At 43.4% G+C, this 13,092-nt stretch overlaps 1 protein-coding gene across 1 annotated transcript; it reads right to left on the reverse strand.

The window, feature by feature from the left end:
- Nucleotides 1–4,777: 4,777 nt before the first annotated feature.
- On the reverse strand, nt 4,778–12,044 carry HOXB9 (homeobox B9). Its single transcript, XM_067312106.1, has 2 exons — nt 11,229–12,044; nt 4,778–7,860 (listed from the first exon to the last, which is right to left on the reverse strand). Exons 1-2 carry the CDS (start codon nt 11,734–11,736, stop codon nt 7,625–7,627), a joined length of 744 nt encoding a protein of 247 aa, XP_067168207.1. The 5' UTR covers nt 11,737–12,044; the 3' UTR covers nt 4,778–7,624.
- Between the last annotated feature and the right edge of the window lie 1,048 nt (nt 12,045–13,092).

Genomic DNA, 13,092 nt, shown 5'->3' on the forward strand with positions numbered 1-13,092 from the left:
TTACGAGTTCGTTCCTCTACTGCTATAAAACAGAGGTTTCGATTGGACCCGTCCGCATTATAGCGAGATGTTGAGGTGTCAATATTGAATTAAAATGATTATAGTTTTTCATATATAACATTGACTTTTTGTGTCTCTCTCCCAGCCCCCTCGCTCCCTCCTCCCCCAGCCCCTGCTCACGTCGAGGACTTGCTGAAGATGTGTTTGGGGATGATTGCAAACTAAAAGTATTGTTTCGCTTATCACCTCCCGAGCAGAACCTTTATGGTCAGTAACTGATGGCTGCTTCCCTACCTCACCCCAGCCTCAATAACTTTAATTTTTTTTTGCATGATACTTATAATGAAAAGTAGGGAGAAGAGGGGGGTGGGGTAAGGGAAATAAGAGAGAGGCTTTCTATTTTATTGGCGTTTGGTAACAACGGAGCAAACTTACCCCTAAGATGCCAACGCTGCAATTTTGCACAATCTAAACACACAGGGGGTAGATTTTGAAATTCGTTTATCGCAGTCAGCAAATATTACCGAGACGTATTTCAGCTAATAACGACCCCAAACCCTCCCAACTTAAACACTGCTTCAGTGTGCCTAACACCCCCTGCGCCCCTCCGGACCCCTCGCAATGCCAGCTCTATTCCCCAATCCTTCAACGTTCAGAGAAGTTAAAGACACTCTTCTAAACCTCTCTTTTTTTTTCTCTCTCTGCCCTGGGTGGATTTTTGCTGCTTTCCATTGCATCCGTCTCCACGATATTGACTCAAGAAAGGTGAATAAGAGAGGATTTCGCTCGTTCCTGCCTTGAACTGAGGGACAATCCTCAAACATCCGCTTCCACAACATGGAAAAGAGGAAAAAGTTCAAATGTTGATGTTAGTCAGTCTTTCTATGGCTTCGTTAAAAAATGCTTGCATTAAAATTGACGGTGGGAATAGGCGTGGAATTAAAGAAAGAAAGAGAAAAAGAAAGAAAGAGAAAAAGAAAGCTAAAAAAGATAGTAAAGGAATAAAACTTTAAAACCATCCTTAGAGAAATAATTTAAGTAAATACGTTTCCTTTATTTTGTGTAGGGATAATTTCAGTCTATTCTAAAAGCCTTTTCAAGTAATTATTGTTGTTGGAATACTTGCAGTGGTATAATTAAGGCATTTCCCCCCTAAAAGACAAGTTAACATTTTATTTTTCCCAACACTTTTATTGTCGATTGAGCAGATTTTGGTTTCATCTTTGAACATAAAAACCTAGAGATGGTGCACAGAAGTAAATAGAGCTAAACAGCATGGTATTAAGATATCCGATACTAGAATTTTCAACAAAGCAAAAACCTGAATTGACTAAAGTATTTTCAGAAAATAACTTATATTCTTATATGTGTATTTACATACGTACTTACATCCACTGAAGTATTTAAAATAAAAAATAGCAGCAGTTCCTATTCCTATGTGGACACCGCGAAGGCGTGAGTTAAGTTGTTCTTGGAAGTTAACATTTTTATCAAGTGCAGTAGGATTTTATGGTCATGATGTGATGGTAACTCACCAATGCACCAGAAATCAATGGCTGATCTTAAATCATTCATGTACAGTACTCAGATTCTTGATGAAAGGAAAATGTTTCTATTATAAGAAAAAACAAGTGCGTGTGTGTGTGCGTGTGTGTGTCTGTGAGAGAGAAGATAATTTATAAATACCCAGTGGGGGAAAGATTTATTAGGAATTCACAAGGAAAAAAAAGAACTCCAAACCCCTTACTAGGTAAACCTTAACTTTTCACTACTCTGCGTTTTACTGAATACAGAAAGGCAGGATTTCTCTTATTTTTTAATCTATTTCTGTTTGTATTCGTATTTAATTTAATAGCATTTAAATAGAGTCTTGAGATGTTTAAACTTTGCCTCCTCAAACAACATATTAAATAATATTGACAACGATTCCTTTTTCTGTTATCTATATCGGTTTAATTTGTTATATTCTTCTGAAGAATGCTGCTTTTCGGGAAGTGGACATATTTTCTTCTATAACTTAGGAGAAGCATTTATTCAGAAAATGTTTGGCCATAACAATATGAAATAAAAACTATGTTGAAATTGTAGTCATCATTTTTCTATGCTGTTTGTAGCAGAATATAAGGGCTGAAACGTCTGAATAATTATTGCCTTGTAAATTTGAAGAAAAAAGGGCCAAATAGAAGTGAATTAATGGAGTTAAAAGTTTATGTTGTTGCTGTTACTGTATCAATGGAGTATTCATATGTATTACAAACCGTGGTAAGTTTATAACATTTTGGACTAATTTTCTATTTTGTAGCCTTAAAAAAAAAAATCTTTTAAAACATAATATGCAAAGACGTTGGGCAAGAAGCAGCAGTATTACCAAAAGACGGAGCAAATATACCCAAAACGATCGCCTCAACTTCCAAAAAGCATAGACCATTTTTCAGCGATGGCTATGAGAATAAAAGATATAAAATAAATAACCGAGAAGGCGCAGATCATCCTAACGGCTTAGGTAAAGAGCCAGGGAAAAACGTCCTGATTTTGTGCGTGCTTCTTTCTCCCGAAATCTTTGCCCCACTCTTTTTCAGTCCTGCAAGCGTAAATCTTCGGCGTGGGGATAATTAAGCTGTCCTCCCACCTCAATCCGAACTAGCAGAAGACAAAACCGAGGCTTTCTCTTCCCTTTAAATGAACATTTAAAATAGATGCGTGTCCCACCTCTCATCGCATCCCAGCGCAGAGCCTCCCAGATTAACCCCCCCCCGCTTCTTTTTTTTTTTTTCCCCCCGAACCTCGCATAATTTACCCTCGCAGGGGGAAAAAAAAAAATAGATGTAACCTATAAAATCGGCAAAATAGCTATAATTAACCCTATATTTTATGCCCGGGGATGGCTCGCGCTCGGCAGCCAGCCCCGCGGCCGCTGCCGCTAATGAAATCAAGGTGTTGCGCGGAGCCCCGCGGCGGGGCGCGGGCGGCGCGCGTCTAGCGTGGAGCAATAGCGCCACCTCGCGGCGCGGCGCGGCGCAGCGCGGGCCAGTCCGCGGGGGGCTGCGCGGGGGCGGCGGGGCGGGGGGGGGGGCAGCTGGGGCATAAAATAAAAATAAAGGAATAAATAAAGCAAAAAGCTGAGGGGGGAGGGGGGGGAGAGGCAGCGAAAGAAAAGGGAGAAAGAAAAGGGAGAAAGAGGCAAGTCGACTTCCTCCCATTCATCGCCGAGCTCTGAAGTTTTACGCGGAGAAAGCCCCCACCATCCAGCCGGTTTACTAGCAATAAAAGAGGCAAAACGGGGCTGCTTTTGAAAACCACTATTGTTTCAAATTCCGAGACTAAACAATTGGTCATTCTGCTCTGGAGGGGGAAGGCCAGAGCTGTAAACCGATAAAGAGCTTCCCAAGCCCAGACGTCTCGCCAGAACTTCGAGTGTGTGTGTTGGGGGGGGGGGGGGGTGCGCGCGCGCGTGTGTGTGTGTGTGTGTGTGTTGTTGTTGTTGTGTGCATGGTTCAGCATTCTGGCAGCCTGGAATTGCTTTAAAGGAAAAAAAAAAAAAAAAAAAGAACAAAGGGAATCATCCAGAGCGCTGGATTTTCACGGCATCTGCAAGAGAAGAATAAATTAGCAAAAGTCCCTCCCCACCTTTTCTCTCTCTCTTTCTCCCCCCCCCCCCAATTTATTAACTCCCCCCTCCTTAAAAAAAAAAAAGGGGGGGGGACTTTGTATGTGACTGAAACAGAAACAAGAGCATTTACACGTTGGGTTTCCCCACATTCCCAAGTCGTTGTAGTAATTTAGGAGTTCCTGAAAGTTTTCTTGCACTGTTTGCTTTACAGCCGTTTAGTTCCTTAACCTTCAGAAATTTATACCCTATAAAGTTTTATAGCGGTCATATTCTTTTATTGCAGCACACTGCACTGAATTTTCCTTTTTTTTATGACAAGTTACTTCCCTTCCTCTCTCTTTCCTCAGTAAGCTCCAAATATCTTTCTTCTTCTTTTGTTTTCTTTTCAGAGCTACCCCAAAGAAAGGATTTTTTTAAAGAAGTGAAATATTGCCCTTTAGAGCACCCATTATGTTAAAAATTAGTGGAAAGAGACTCTTGGTTATATTTCCCACTACCTGCTTCCTGCAGAGCTGAGCAGGTCTTAGGGTTTGTTTGTTTTTTAGATATATAGATAGAAACACTTTCCAAGCACTTGTATTTCTTCATGAGCAATAAAACGTCAAACGAATTTAGAGACAGAATTATAGTAACCCCTCATTGAGCCCTTGGAAAAAGGAACCGCGTGTCAAATATGAGGTGATGCCAAGCAGGGAAAGCAGGGTGGGGTTTCTTTTTGTTTGTTTTGGTTTTCCCGTTTTTTGGGGGGGCAAAGTTATCCTTGGGTAGTAGGGGAATAAACCGAAGAAAGTAAAATAAAGTGAGTCCACTCTGCCGCTTTCATTGCGGTCCCCAAAGGCTGATGCGAGAATGCAAAGCTTAAGCCCTCAAAAACAAACAAACAAACAAGCAACCACCAGTAAATATAACCAGAGATTAACGATCTCGGATTAAAAAAAAAAAAAAAAAAAAGGATTTAGAAACGTAGCAAGTTTGCATGGGACCAAGTAAGCACTGTGCTACACTGGAGAGGAATTATTTTCATTTATCTCTGGACTTTTTTTAAGCTAAGCAAAAATTGATTCTTATAATACACTTAACGAGCCACTAAAGAACGCAGGAAAACACAATGAAAATATTTCTGAAATTTTAGATGAAGCAGTATAACACAATGACATATAGGTACTGTTGTTCTAAAATCGATTTTTATTCTGGAGCATTAAACATCTCTGGAAAATACATCCGGGCTGATGCTACAGAAGACAGTTGTTCCAACATTTTTTAAGTAAGCATATTTCCTAATAAAAATGAACTAACATTTTAAATTCTATTTAAAAAGAATCTTATCCTGTTGTCTTAAAAATATCTGCTCTTTACCACAATTCTAAGGAAAGTGAAAAACGTTTCTAAATTCTAGTGGCCGAAAGGTTGAATACATCAATTAAGTCATGGGTAAGGTTTTGAAAAATAAAGTAATAAGTATTTAAGCAAGTCCATATGCAATTCGAGATAGGTGGAGTACATTAATTCAGCATAAAGCAGACGTGAGATTCATCCATCCTTCATTAAGTGAGAAGAATCCAACAAAAATGAAAAATTAGGCTGCCTAGCTTAAACAGATCTAAATCATCTTTTTTCTACTCACTATCCTTTTTTTCTTTTTTTCTTTTTAAATATATATAAATCCAGGTTTAGGGAAATGATCTTGCCGCCACAAACTTTTTTTCTCCAGCTCAAAACGTCTCCGAAACAGCTTTTCTTAATTTATTTTCAAAGAGGGAGTTTATTTTTTATTTTATTTTTTTTTTTGGACGCAGGGTGAATTTTGGTTACATTTAACTCACTCTGGCAATCGAACAGTTAAATTTTAAAGCCCCCAAGGAGCTATTTCATGATGGAAAGTTTTACATGAGAAATTCTAGGCATTAAAAAAAAAAAAAAAAGGAATAGGCTTAAACACCTAAGGTCTGGTTTCTGGTCGAGTGAAAGATCCCCCCCCCCCCCCCCGGGGAACTGAAGTGGTGCAAATTTCAGTGCGCATCAAGGCGCAGCTACTTGATTCTTATGTCTGGATCATGGGGGGAGGGAGAAAAAAAACAAAACAAAACAGGAACACTTTCCCAAAACGCAAATCTGCCTATCACTTCTTCACAGAGCAATCCCTGCTCAGCAGATAAAAGTGGTCTAACAAAAATCTCACGCTGAGTATACCCAGGTTAGTCGCTTATGAAATTAGATTTGCACCGGTTCGTTCACACATACATCAGAAATAGATTTATTTTCTCTTTTTTTCCCCCACCCTATTAAAACAAGCCACCTTACACTCGTGTTGTTCCTAGAAAGACTCCTGGCAGCTAATATACAAATGTGCACACGAAGAAAAAGAGAGAGGTTTATTTCGATATTTTCCATCAACTAACAACTGCAGAACTCCTCGTATACTTAAAAGCCACATCAGAAACAGAAAAACAAGCTTCAACATTCACAGAAACACAACCACAAGCACATTTTACAATACCCACCATATAATCAACTGGTACTAACCCCCCCCCCTCCACCCCCTCCCTCTCCCCTTCCCAAAACAAAGTTAAGTCTTACAGAGATAAAGGAAAAACCAGCCCTGCCCGGGCCGTTTCGAGAAACCTCCGGCAGATCTGTCAGATGAGAAATCAGCTCCGGCCAGCCTGACATGGGATCGCTTTTGTAAACCATCGGGATACATATTCGTTACAGGAGATGCTCCGCGGGGCCGCGGCCCGGTGTCACCCGCGGCCGCGGCCCGGGGCGCTGCGCTGCGCCCCGACGGCACCGGGGACCGGCTACGGCCCGGCCGGGAGCTCGTTCCTAACGGAGCCGGCGAAAAACACCCCGGGATTAAGCGTCGCAGCGAACAGGAGGGGAAGGAAATACACACACGCTATGGTTGGCACTTTATCTCTGCAACAGTCTACTGCTTTTAGGAAAAGTCAATTCACAATAAATTATAAATATGCTAGCACTAAGAACACAACCTTCCCGTCCCTCGTAGCTCTACTAAGGTAGGGTTTTTTTTAACTAGAAAATCCCATTCTTTCCCTCCTCTAAAAGTTAGGAATAAGTTGGCAGGGGTTCTTCCGCCCCTTTTTCTCCTAAATAATTTACAATGCGGCTCTGAGAGTGCCCCCCACACACTCTCTCGCCTCCCTCCCCGTCTTTTCTCCTCTTCCAAGTGACCCAGTATAAAACTACCAGATGAGGAGGCTTGCCTGTAAAGATCCTACTAAACTTTCAGGTCAAAGTCACATATCTGCCATGGCACGATTAAAATAAAAAACCCGAATAATAAAACAAACAAAAAAAATAATCATAAAGAAACCCAGCGCAGTTGGGAGTTGGGCTCTCATTAATCGACTACCCCGGTATAAAGTTGGCGAATTGCAAATGATTTGTTGGGTGCAATTAAACGCAAGTCTTACGAATGTGTCTGTCTTGCAGTAGTTTAATTAAATCGTCTGGTTCCTTGGCCACCTCAGTGTGTGTGTGTGTGTGTGTGTGTGTGTGTGTGTGTGTGTGTGTGCGTGCGCGCCGGGTGCTGTGAATGTTATAGAGAATCATTGTCCTTACGTGGATAAAGAAAGACAGCGTGGTTTGTTGGGGGCTTGGGCCAGAGTTGTTTGTGGCCAGTTTTGTTTGCCGTCTTGCCTTCCGTGGAGAACATGCAAGCAGAGAGAGCTGCTGCTCAGACAGGAGCCTGTGTCTATGTTACACTGCAGGGAGAAGAAAAGAGAAACAAAAATAGAGAAAGAGCACAAGAGAATAGAAACAAAACCCAGCGTGTGTCTCCAAAAAGGAGCTGCAGTTTTGGCTAAGTTGCCGCCTACGTGGCAACGCTAAGAAGAGAAAAAGAATAATAATCAACATCTTGCATGCAAAGGTGGAAGCGGGAAGGTTTTTCCCGTGGCGCTGGGCTGTTTGTCAGCACTGCGGTCGGATGCGCTGCCCGGGGCGGGGAGCGCGGGGGGGCGGGGGGGGGGGAGGATGATGCTTTTCGGGGTTTCATTCCTTGCCCTGCTCCTTGTTCATTTTCTTCATTTTCATCCTTCGGTTCTGAAACCAGATTTTGACTTGTCTTTCACTCAGGTTGAGGAGTCTGGCCACTTCATGTCTACGGTCCCTCGTCAGGTACATATTGAATAAAAACTCCTTCTCTAGTTCCAGGGTCTGGTATTTCGTGTAAGGGCATCGTTTTTTCCTGGAGGAACGGGCGTGAAGCCAGCTGGCAGCTGGGTTGGCTGAAAGAAAAGCAGCAAGATCAATACGAGGCAGCTTGAGTGTTTCTCAGAAGGTTTTAATCATGCCATCAAATATTAAGATTATACACACGCATATGCATGCCCGGGTGAAAAATGCGAGGTAGTGGCAGGGGCCGCACGAAAATCCTGCGGGATGCTGAGGGCGAGCCCGCCCCACGCAGATTTGGGGGGGGGGGGTCCCGATCCCCTCACGCCGCAGCACGGGCCCGCGGCGAGGCCCCCCCCACCCCCGGGGGGGCAGGGAGGCAGCGCGGAGCCCCCGCGGCAGCGGGCGGCCCCGCGGGTCTGCGCGCCGCCCGTGGGCGCCCGGGGGCCTGAGCGCCCCCCACGTGCGCGCGCACGCGGCCGCTGCGCCCCCCAGCACCGCTCCCCACCGCGTCCCTCCGCCGCGCGGGCAGGATGGACCCCACACGCCTGCACTTGCACTGCTGCATCACGCCTACCCCGCACACCGCAGAGCGAGAAACCGAGGCAAAATTACATATATAATTTTCAGATGTGTTTTCCCACGTGTCTACAGATGCAGCCCTATAGACACAGCGTTCAGGAAAAGAATAGAGCGAGGAGGTCTGGGCGAACCTTTCATAAATCCTGCCTATTTCTGCTAGAAACGGGCTTGGTACAATAAACATCCTCTGAGGGCTGGCCGGGCTCTCGTCCCCGGGATCTGGTCAGTGTTAAGCGGAGACACAGACATGTGCAGCGCGGCTCCGAACGCGAGTAATGCGGCCAAAAATAAATACCGAGCTGCCCATCATCCTCGCGTGTGCGAGAAGTTACGTGGGAACCTTTTTCTAAAAGCACATTTCAGGAATTAATCTAATCGGGGGCGGGGGGGTGGGGAGGGCTCAACGTTTTGGGAGCAGAAATGAGGGAAAGGGGAGCCCCACCGAAACGGTGCTGCTGGAGGTGCCCTGGGGAAGTTCGCACCCAAAGGTGAGGCTGTTTTGGGGTAAATGCTAGAGCATTCACTAATCACATGTAAATATTAGCTGACCGTTGGGGAACCGAGAGGCGGGAAAGAGTAAAATGAAGGGTTATAGATAGACCACGTATTTCTATTTTATTTCCTTTGCTTCCTCTGAAATGGTGACTGAAGTCATAAACCTTTACACCAATTAAATGGACCATTATAAATATATACATACACACGCGCGCGCGCCACCAGAATGTTTCCTCTACGTAAAATGAAATATATTGAATATTTTTAAAATAATCCGGTTAATCTTCCACTGTAAGTACTGCCTCTTACAAATTTGCACGGCTATTTCCTTAATGTAATTGACTTGATCTAATATGCAGAATTAAATATTAAAGAGGAAGAAAGCTGTTAATAATTGATACTGTTAATCCTGCTACCCATCTTTTAATGGCAATGGCGGGCTCTGCTTCATAACAGATTTTTATTTGATTTTATTTTATTTTTTGGTCATATCTCGGATCGTTAAAATATAAGACATTTTAAATGCGAAAATTGTTTTATCTATTCACTCTATACAAATCCCTAAACAGGAAAGCGAATGAGGAGAGGTTCTGGCACATCTTTTCTTCAAAATCTAGCAAATAAATTAACAGATCCCGATGCCATACACAGTACAGAGATTCATTATTTTGAAATACTTGCAAAAATTGAAAGAGTCAGGGAAATTGGTGGGAGTACTTTCTGCAAAACAGCTCCGTCTTCCAGCCCTGGCAGGCTCTCAACATCAGCCCAAATTAAACTATTATTTAAAACAAAATATGCGTCGTAACCACATGCCATAGAAACCACACAGCATCCTCTTAGCGCGGGTCCCTGCACTCACTTATAACTTAATAACATTTTCTTGGACAAGATTTTTATATATTCAATTTCAGGGACATTGAACACAGAACCTGGATATTTAATTCGCTCAAATCATTCACCTCACGGTTGCAGTTTGTTCTGGATCTCTGCCCAGTACAATAGAATAGGACTTTCTTTTTGTGTGTGTGAGTGTGTGTGTGTGTGTGTGTGTGTGTGCGCGTGTGCATGGTGTAAGTTAAATGATAGGAAAAAAATGTCACCATAACATCCTGGACACGAAGGGGAGGGAATCACGAGGGACGAGAAAATACTTTATTTTTAATCATATGGTTGCAATCGCAATCTCTGTTGCTGCTGCACGTTGGGAAAAAATAAAGTTAATTCAAGAGGAAAAAAGAATTACTGTGTCATTACACACTGCACACCCTCTGCAGAGTTATACCCGCGGCGGGGGCTGTTCCTCTGCCTGTTCCAGCCAGTCGCTTTGGAAAACTTGAACATTCACTGCAAAATATTTACCGTGGCCGTGAAGCCAAGTTTATAGCTCTCGCCTTCTGCACAGACTTTGGCTCCGTTTTACCTTTCACTTGGAAGCCAGGTACCGACCGAATCGGCACAAGGTTAAGATACTCATTCTTTTTGACTCGAATTCCCTGGCATTATTATTAATATTATTAATAATATTAATATTATTAAAATATTTTCAAGGCGACTTTTTAATATATATATATATATTTTTTTTCAGGGGAAAATAAAAGACAAGCCAGGTCACGAAAAAGGGACATGATGCAGTTTAACTGTTCCCCAATCTGGCTACATTACAAATAAAGACCTAATTAAGTTGGAAGCAACCTCCCCTCCTGCTTTTTTTTTTGCTAGGAGGGAGCATAGTTTTTAAATGGTCATACTCTGAACCGTAGCATTTACTAAACAAAGAGTTAAAAACCCAAACAAACAAACAAAACAAAACAAAACAAAACAAAACAAGCCCGAGACAACGTGACAAGAGGAGCGAGCGAGGCTGCCCGGCGCCCTGCATCTCTCGAGGTAAATTAGAGCAACGGGCACGGAAAAGACATTGCTGCTGTTTACTTCCCCCCCCACACGTGAACTTTTCCTCCTTAATTTTGTGCTCTTTCCCCCCTTCTTCTCCCCCGATCGCCGCCCTCCGTCCCCGTTTCCCTACCTTGCTTCCCGATAGTTATTCGCTCCCCCCTTTTCTTCCCCAGCACACTACCATCCGTGCAGATTTACTCTCGCTTACAAAAGTGGTCTCTGCTGCCGGAGTCAGCTCTCTGTAGGAAAGAGGATGACTTGCTCCAGCTTTTGTCCGCTCTGGACTCTGTTTTGCTCAGAGACGACGCTCAATTTTATTTTTATTTTTATTTTTTAGCAGAGACAATGCCACCCCGCTCCCCTCCCCACCTCTTCCCCTTAGGTTGGCATCAGGAATCTGAGAGTTTTCTTTAAGCCCTGATTTTAAACTTTACGCAGCATTGTCCCCTTTTATTGCACCTCCTCCAGCTTTTATACTGTTTACTTCCTCACTTTTATAACTTACTTTGATCTGTCCTGTCTTTGTCTTCGCTTCCTTCACAAACTTTATTGTCCTCGAAGCTGGGCCTTTGATTGGAAACGATCCCTTCCCTTGCAGCAGAAGTTTCTAAATTGTACTCCTGTGTGCCCTGTTTATGGACATCCCCGGGACGGCCCAGCAGCGGCTCTGCTTTAACGGATCCCTGCCCGGGGAGGCTCTCTGCTCTGGGCACGGGATCCAGCCAGCTCCGTAGATACCTGCTATCAGATGGGACGCTTTGATGTTGAATATATGGATGGTAGACGGCAGGAAGGGTACCAGAAGAATGTGGATTCAAAGGAGTCCAGGAGGCGCTGAAAACTGGAGGTTTTGGCTGAAAACTACAGGAGGGGAATTCTAGATGCTCATTATGCCCAGCTTGCCTGGAACTTGTATATTGCCCAGATGAAAATTTAGCTGAAGGCGAGTCTTCACTTTCATGACTTATAATAGAGTCGACATAATAATTGCTAAGAGTTCCAGAAATGGACATTCTCAGACATCATACAAAGCACGGTTCAATGAAGGGAAAAAAATATATAGGACAGATCTAGATTTGTACTCGACCCCTTTCTCCAACTTCCTAGCCAACAAAGTACAGTTGGGCTGCTGTGTTGTGAGCTCCCAGCAAAATGATTGGTCAAACTTTTTTCGTGTGCCTGATAAAGCGTCAGGCGCGGCGTAAATCAATCGCCGCCGAGGGGGCTGCGCTGCGCTGTCATCCGCCCTTGCATTCCATATCAAGGATGGATTGTTTTATGTTTATGCAATGTTGCAAAACGTCAGGAGTTTAGCAAAGCCACGAAACGGCCAGAGCTGTGCCTCATATCCCTTCGTAGATTTGCCCCTGAAACATTGGGGGGGGGGGCCGGGGGGGTGGGGGGGGCCTTTTTTTTTCTTTTTTTTTTTGAGCAAGATGCTCATATACTCTCTTTAATAACCATCATGAGGGAACAGAGATAAAAGCTATTCTTTGCCACTCGAGCACCAGAGTACGATAGCGAAAAGCCAGAGAAAAAGTACAGTCCAGCCCCCCCCACCCCCCACCCCCAGTGATCTTATACACATAGATATGTGTATGTGCACTACATGCATATAGATGCAAATGCACAGACGTGTGCATTTTTTACAAAGAAAAAGCTGGACCAAGGTAGGAAGAATGGTGAGAGCGTGTTATAAATAATTAACCCACGAGGGTGGGAAAACGGATTGTTAACATGGCAAAATAATGTGGTTAAATATGAAATTTAAAAGGTCAGTGAGATGTACGTGACGTTACAACTTTGACCAGCAAGCTGCCGAACTGCCGTCTCCTACATACATTTAAAGCCTGGTTTAAAATACGTGTTTATAAATATATGTGTATATAAAAAATATATTATATATATGTATGAATATATGTCCACACGTTTCACGGTATAATCTCAGGACTGCATTTCTTGGGCTAAAATAGTTTAACACATTGCTGAAATCAGAAGCCTTCATTTAACTTTACAAGGCTAGTAAAATACAGTGCGCCACTGATCCTGCTTTGTTACAGAATGCCTTAAACTTGTGACGGCTAAATAGTTTAATAAAACTTACATTAGCTTTGTTTGATTTTTATAGCCTTGAATTTATTGCCTGTGGAAAAGAAAGGGGGCAAAAAAAGAGGAATCCTTCGCACTTTCCCTTCCCGTGCCCCCCCACCCCACACCTCCACATAGCTGCATGGATGTGCTGCGTTATGCCTGCCAACACCCCCCCCCCGCGCTTGCATTTTAAGTGTGATTTTTTTGGAAAACCTGAAAGATTTCGGGTTCTTTGCTAGCACCGAAGCCGGTGATTGACACGGGGTTATAGCTAGACA

Source organism: Apteryx mantelli, chromosome 28, assembly GCF_036417845.1.
Source record: "Apteryx mantelli isolate bAptMan1 chromosome 28, bAptMan1.hap1, whole genome shotgun sequence".
Lineage (NCBI taxonomy): Eukaryota > Metazoa > Chordata > Aves > Apterygiformes > Apterygidae > Apteryx > Apteryx mantelli.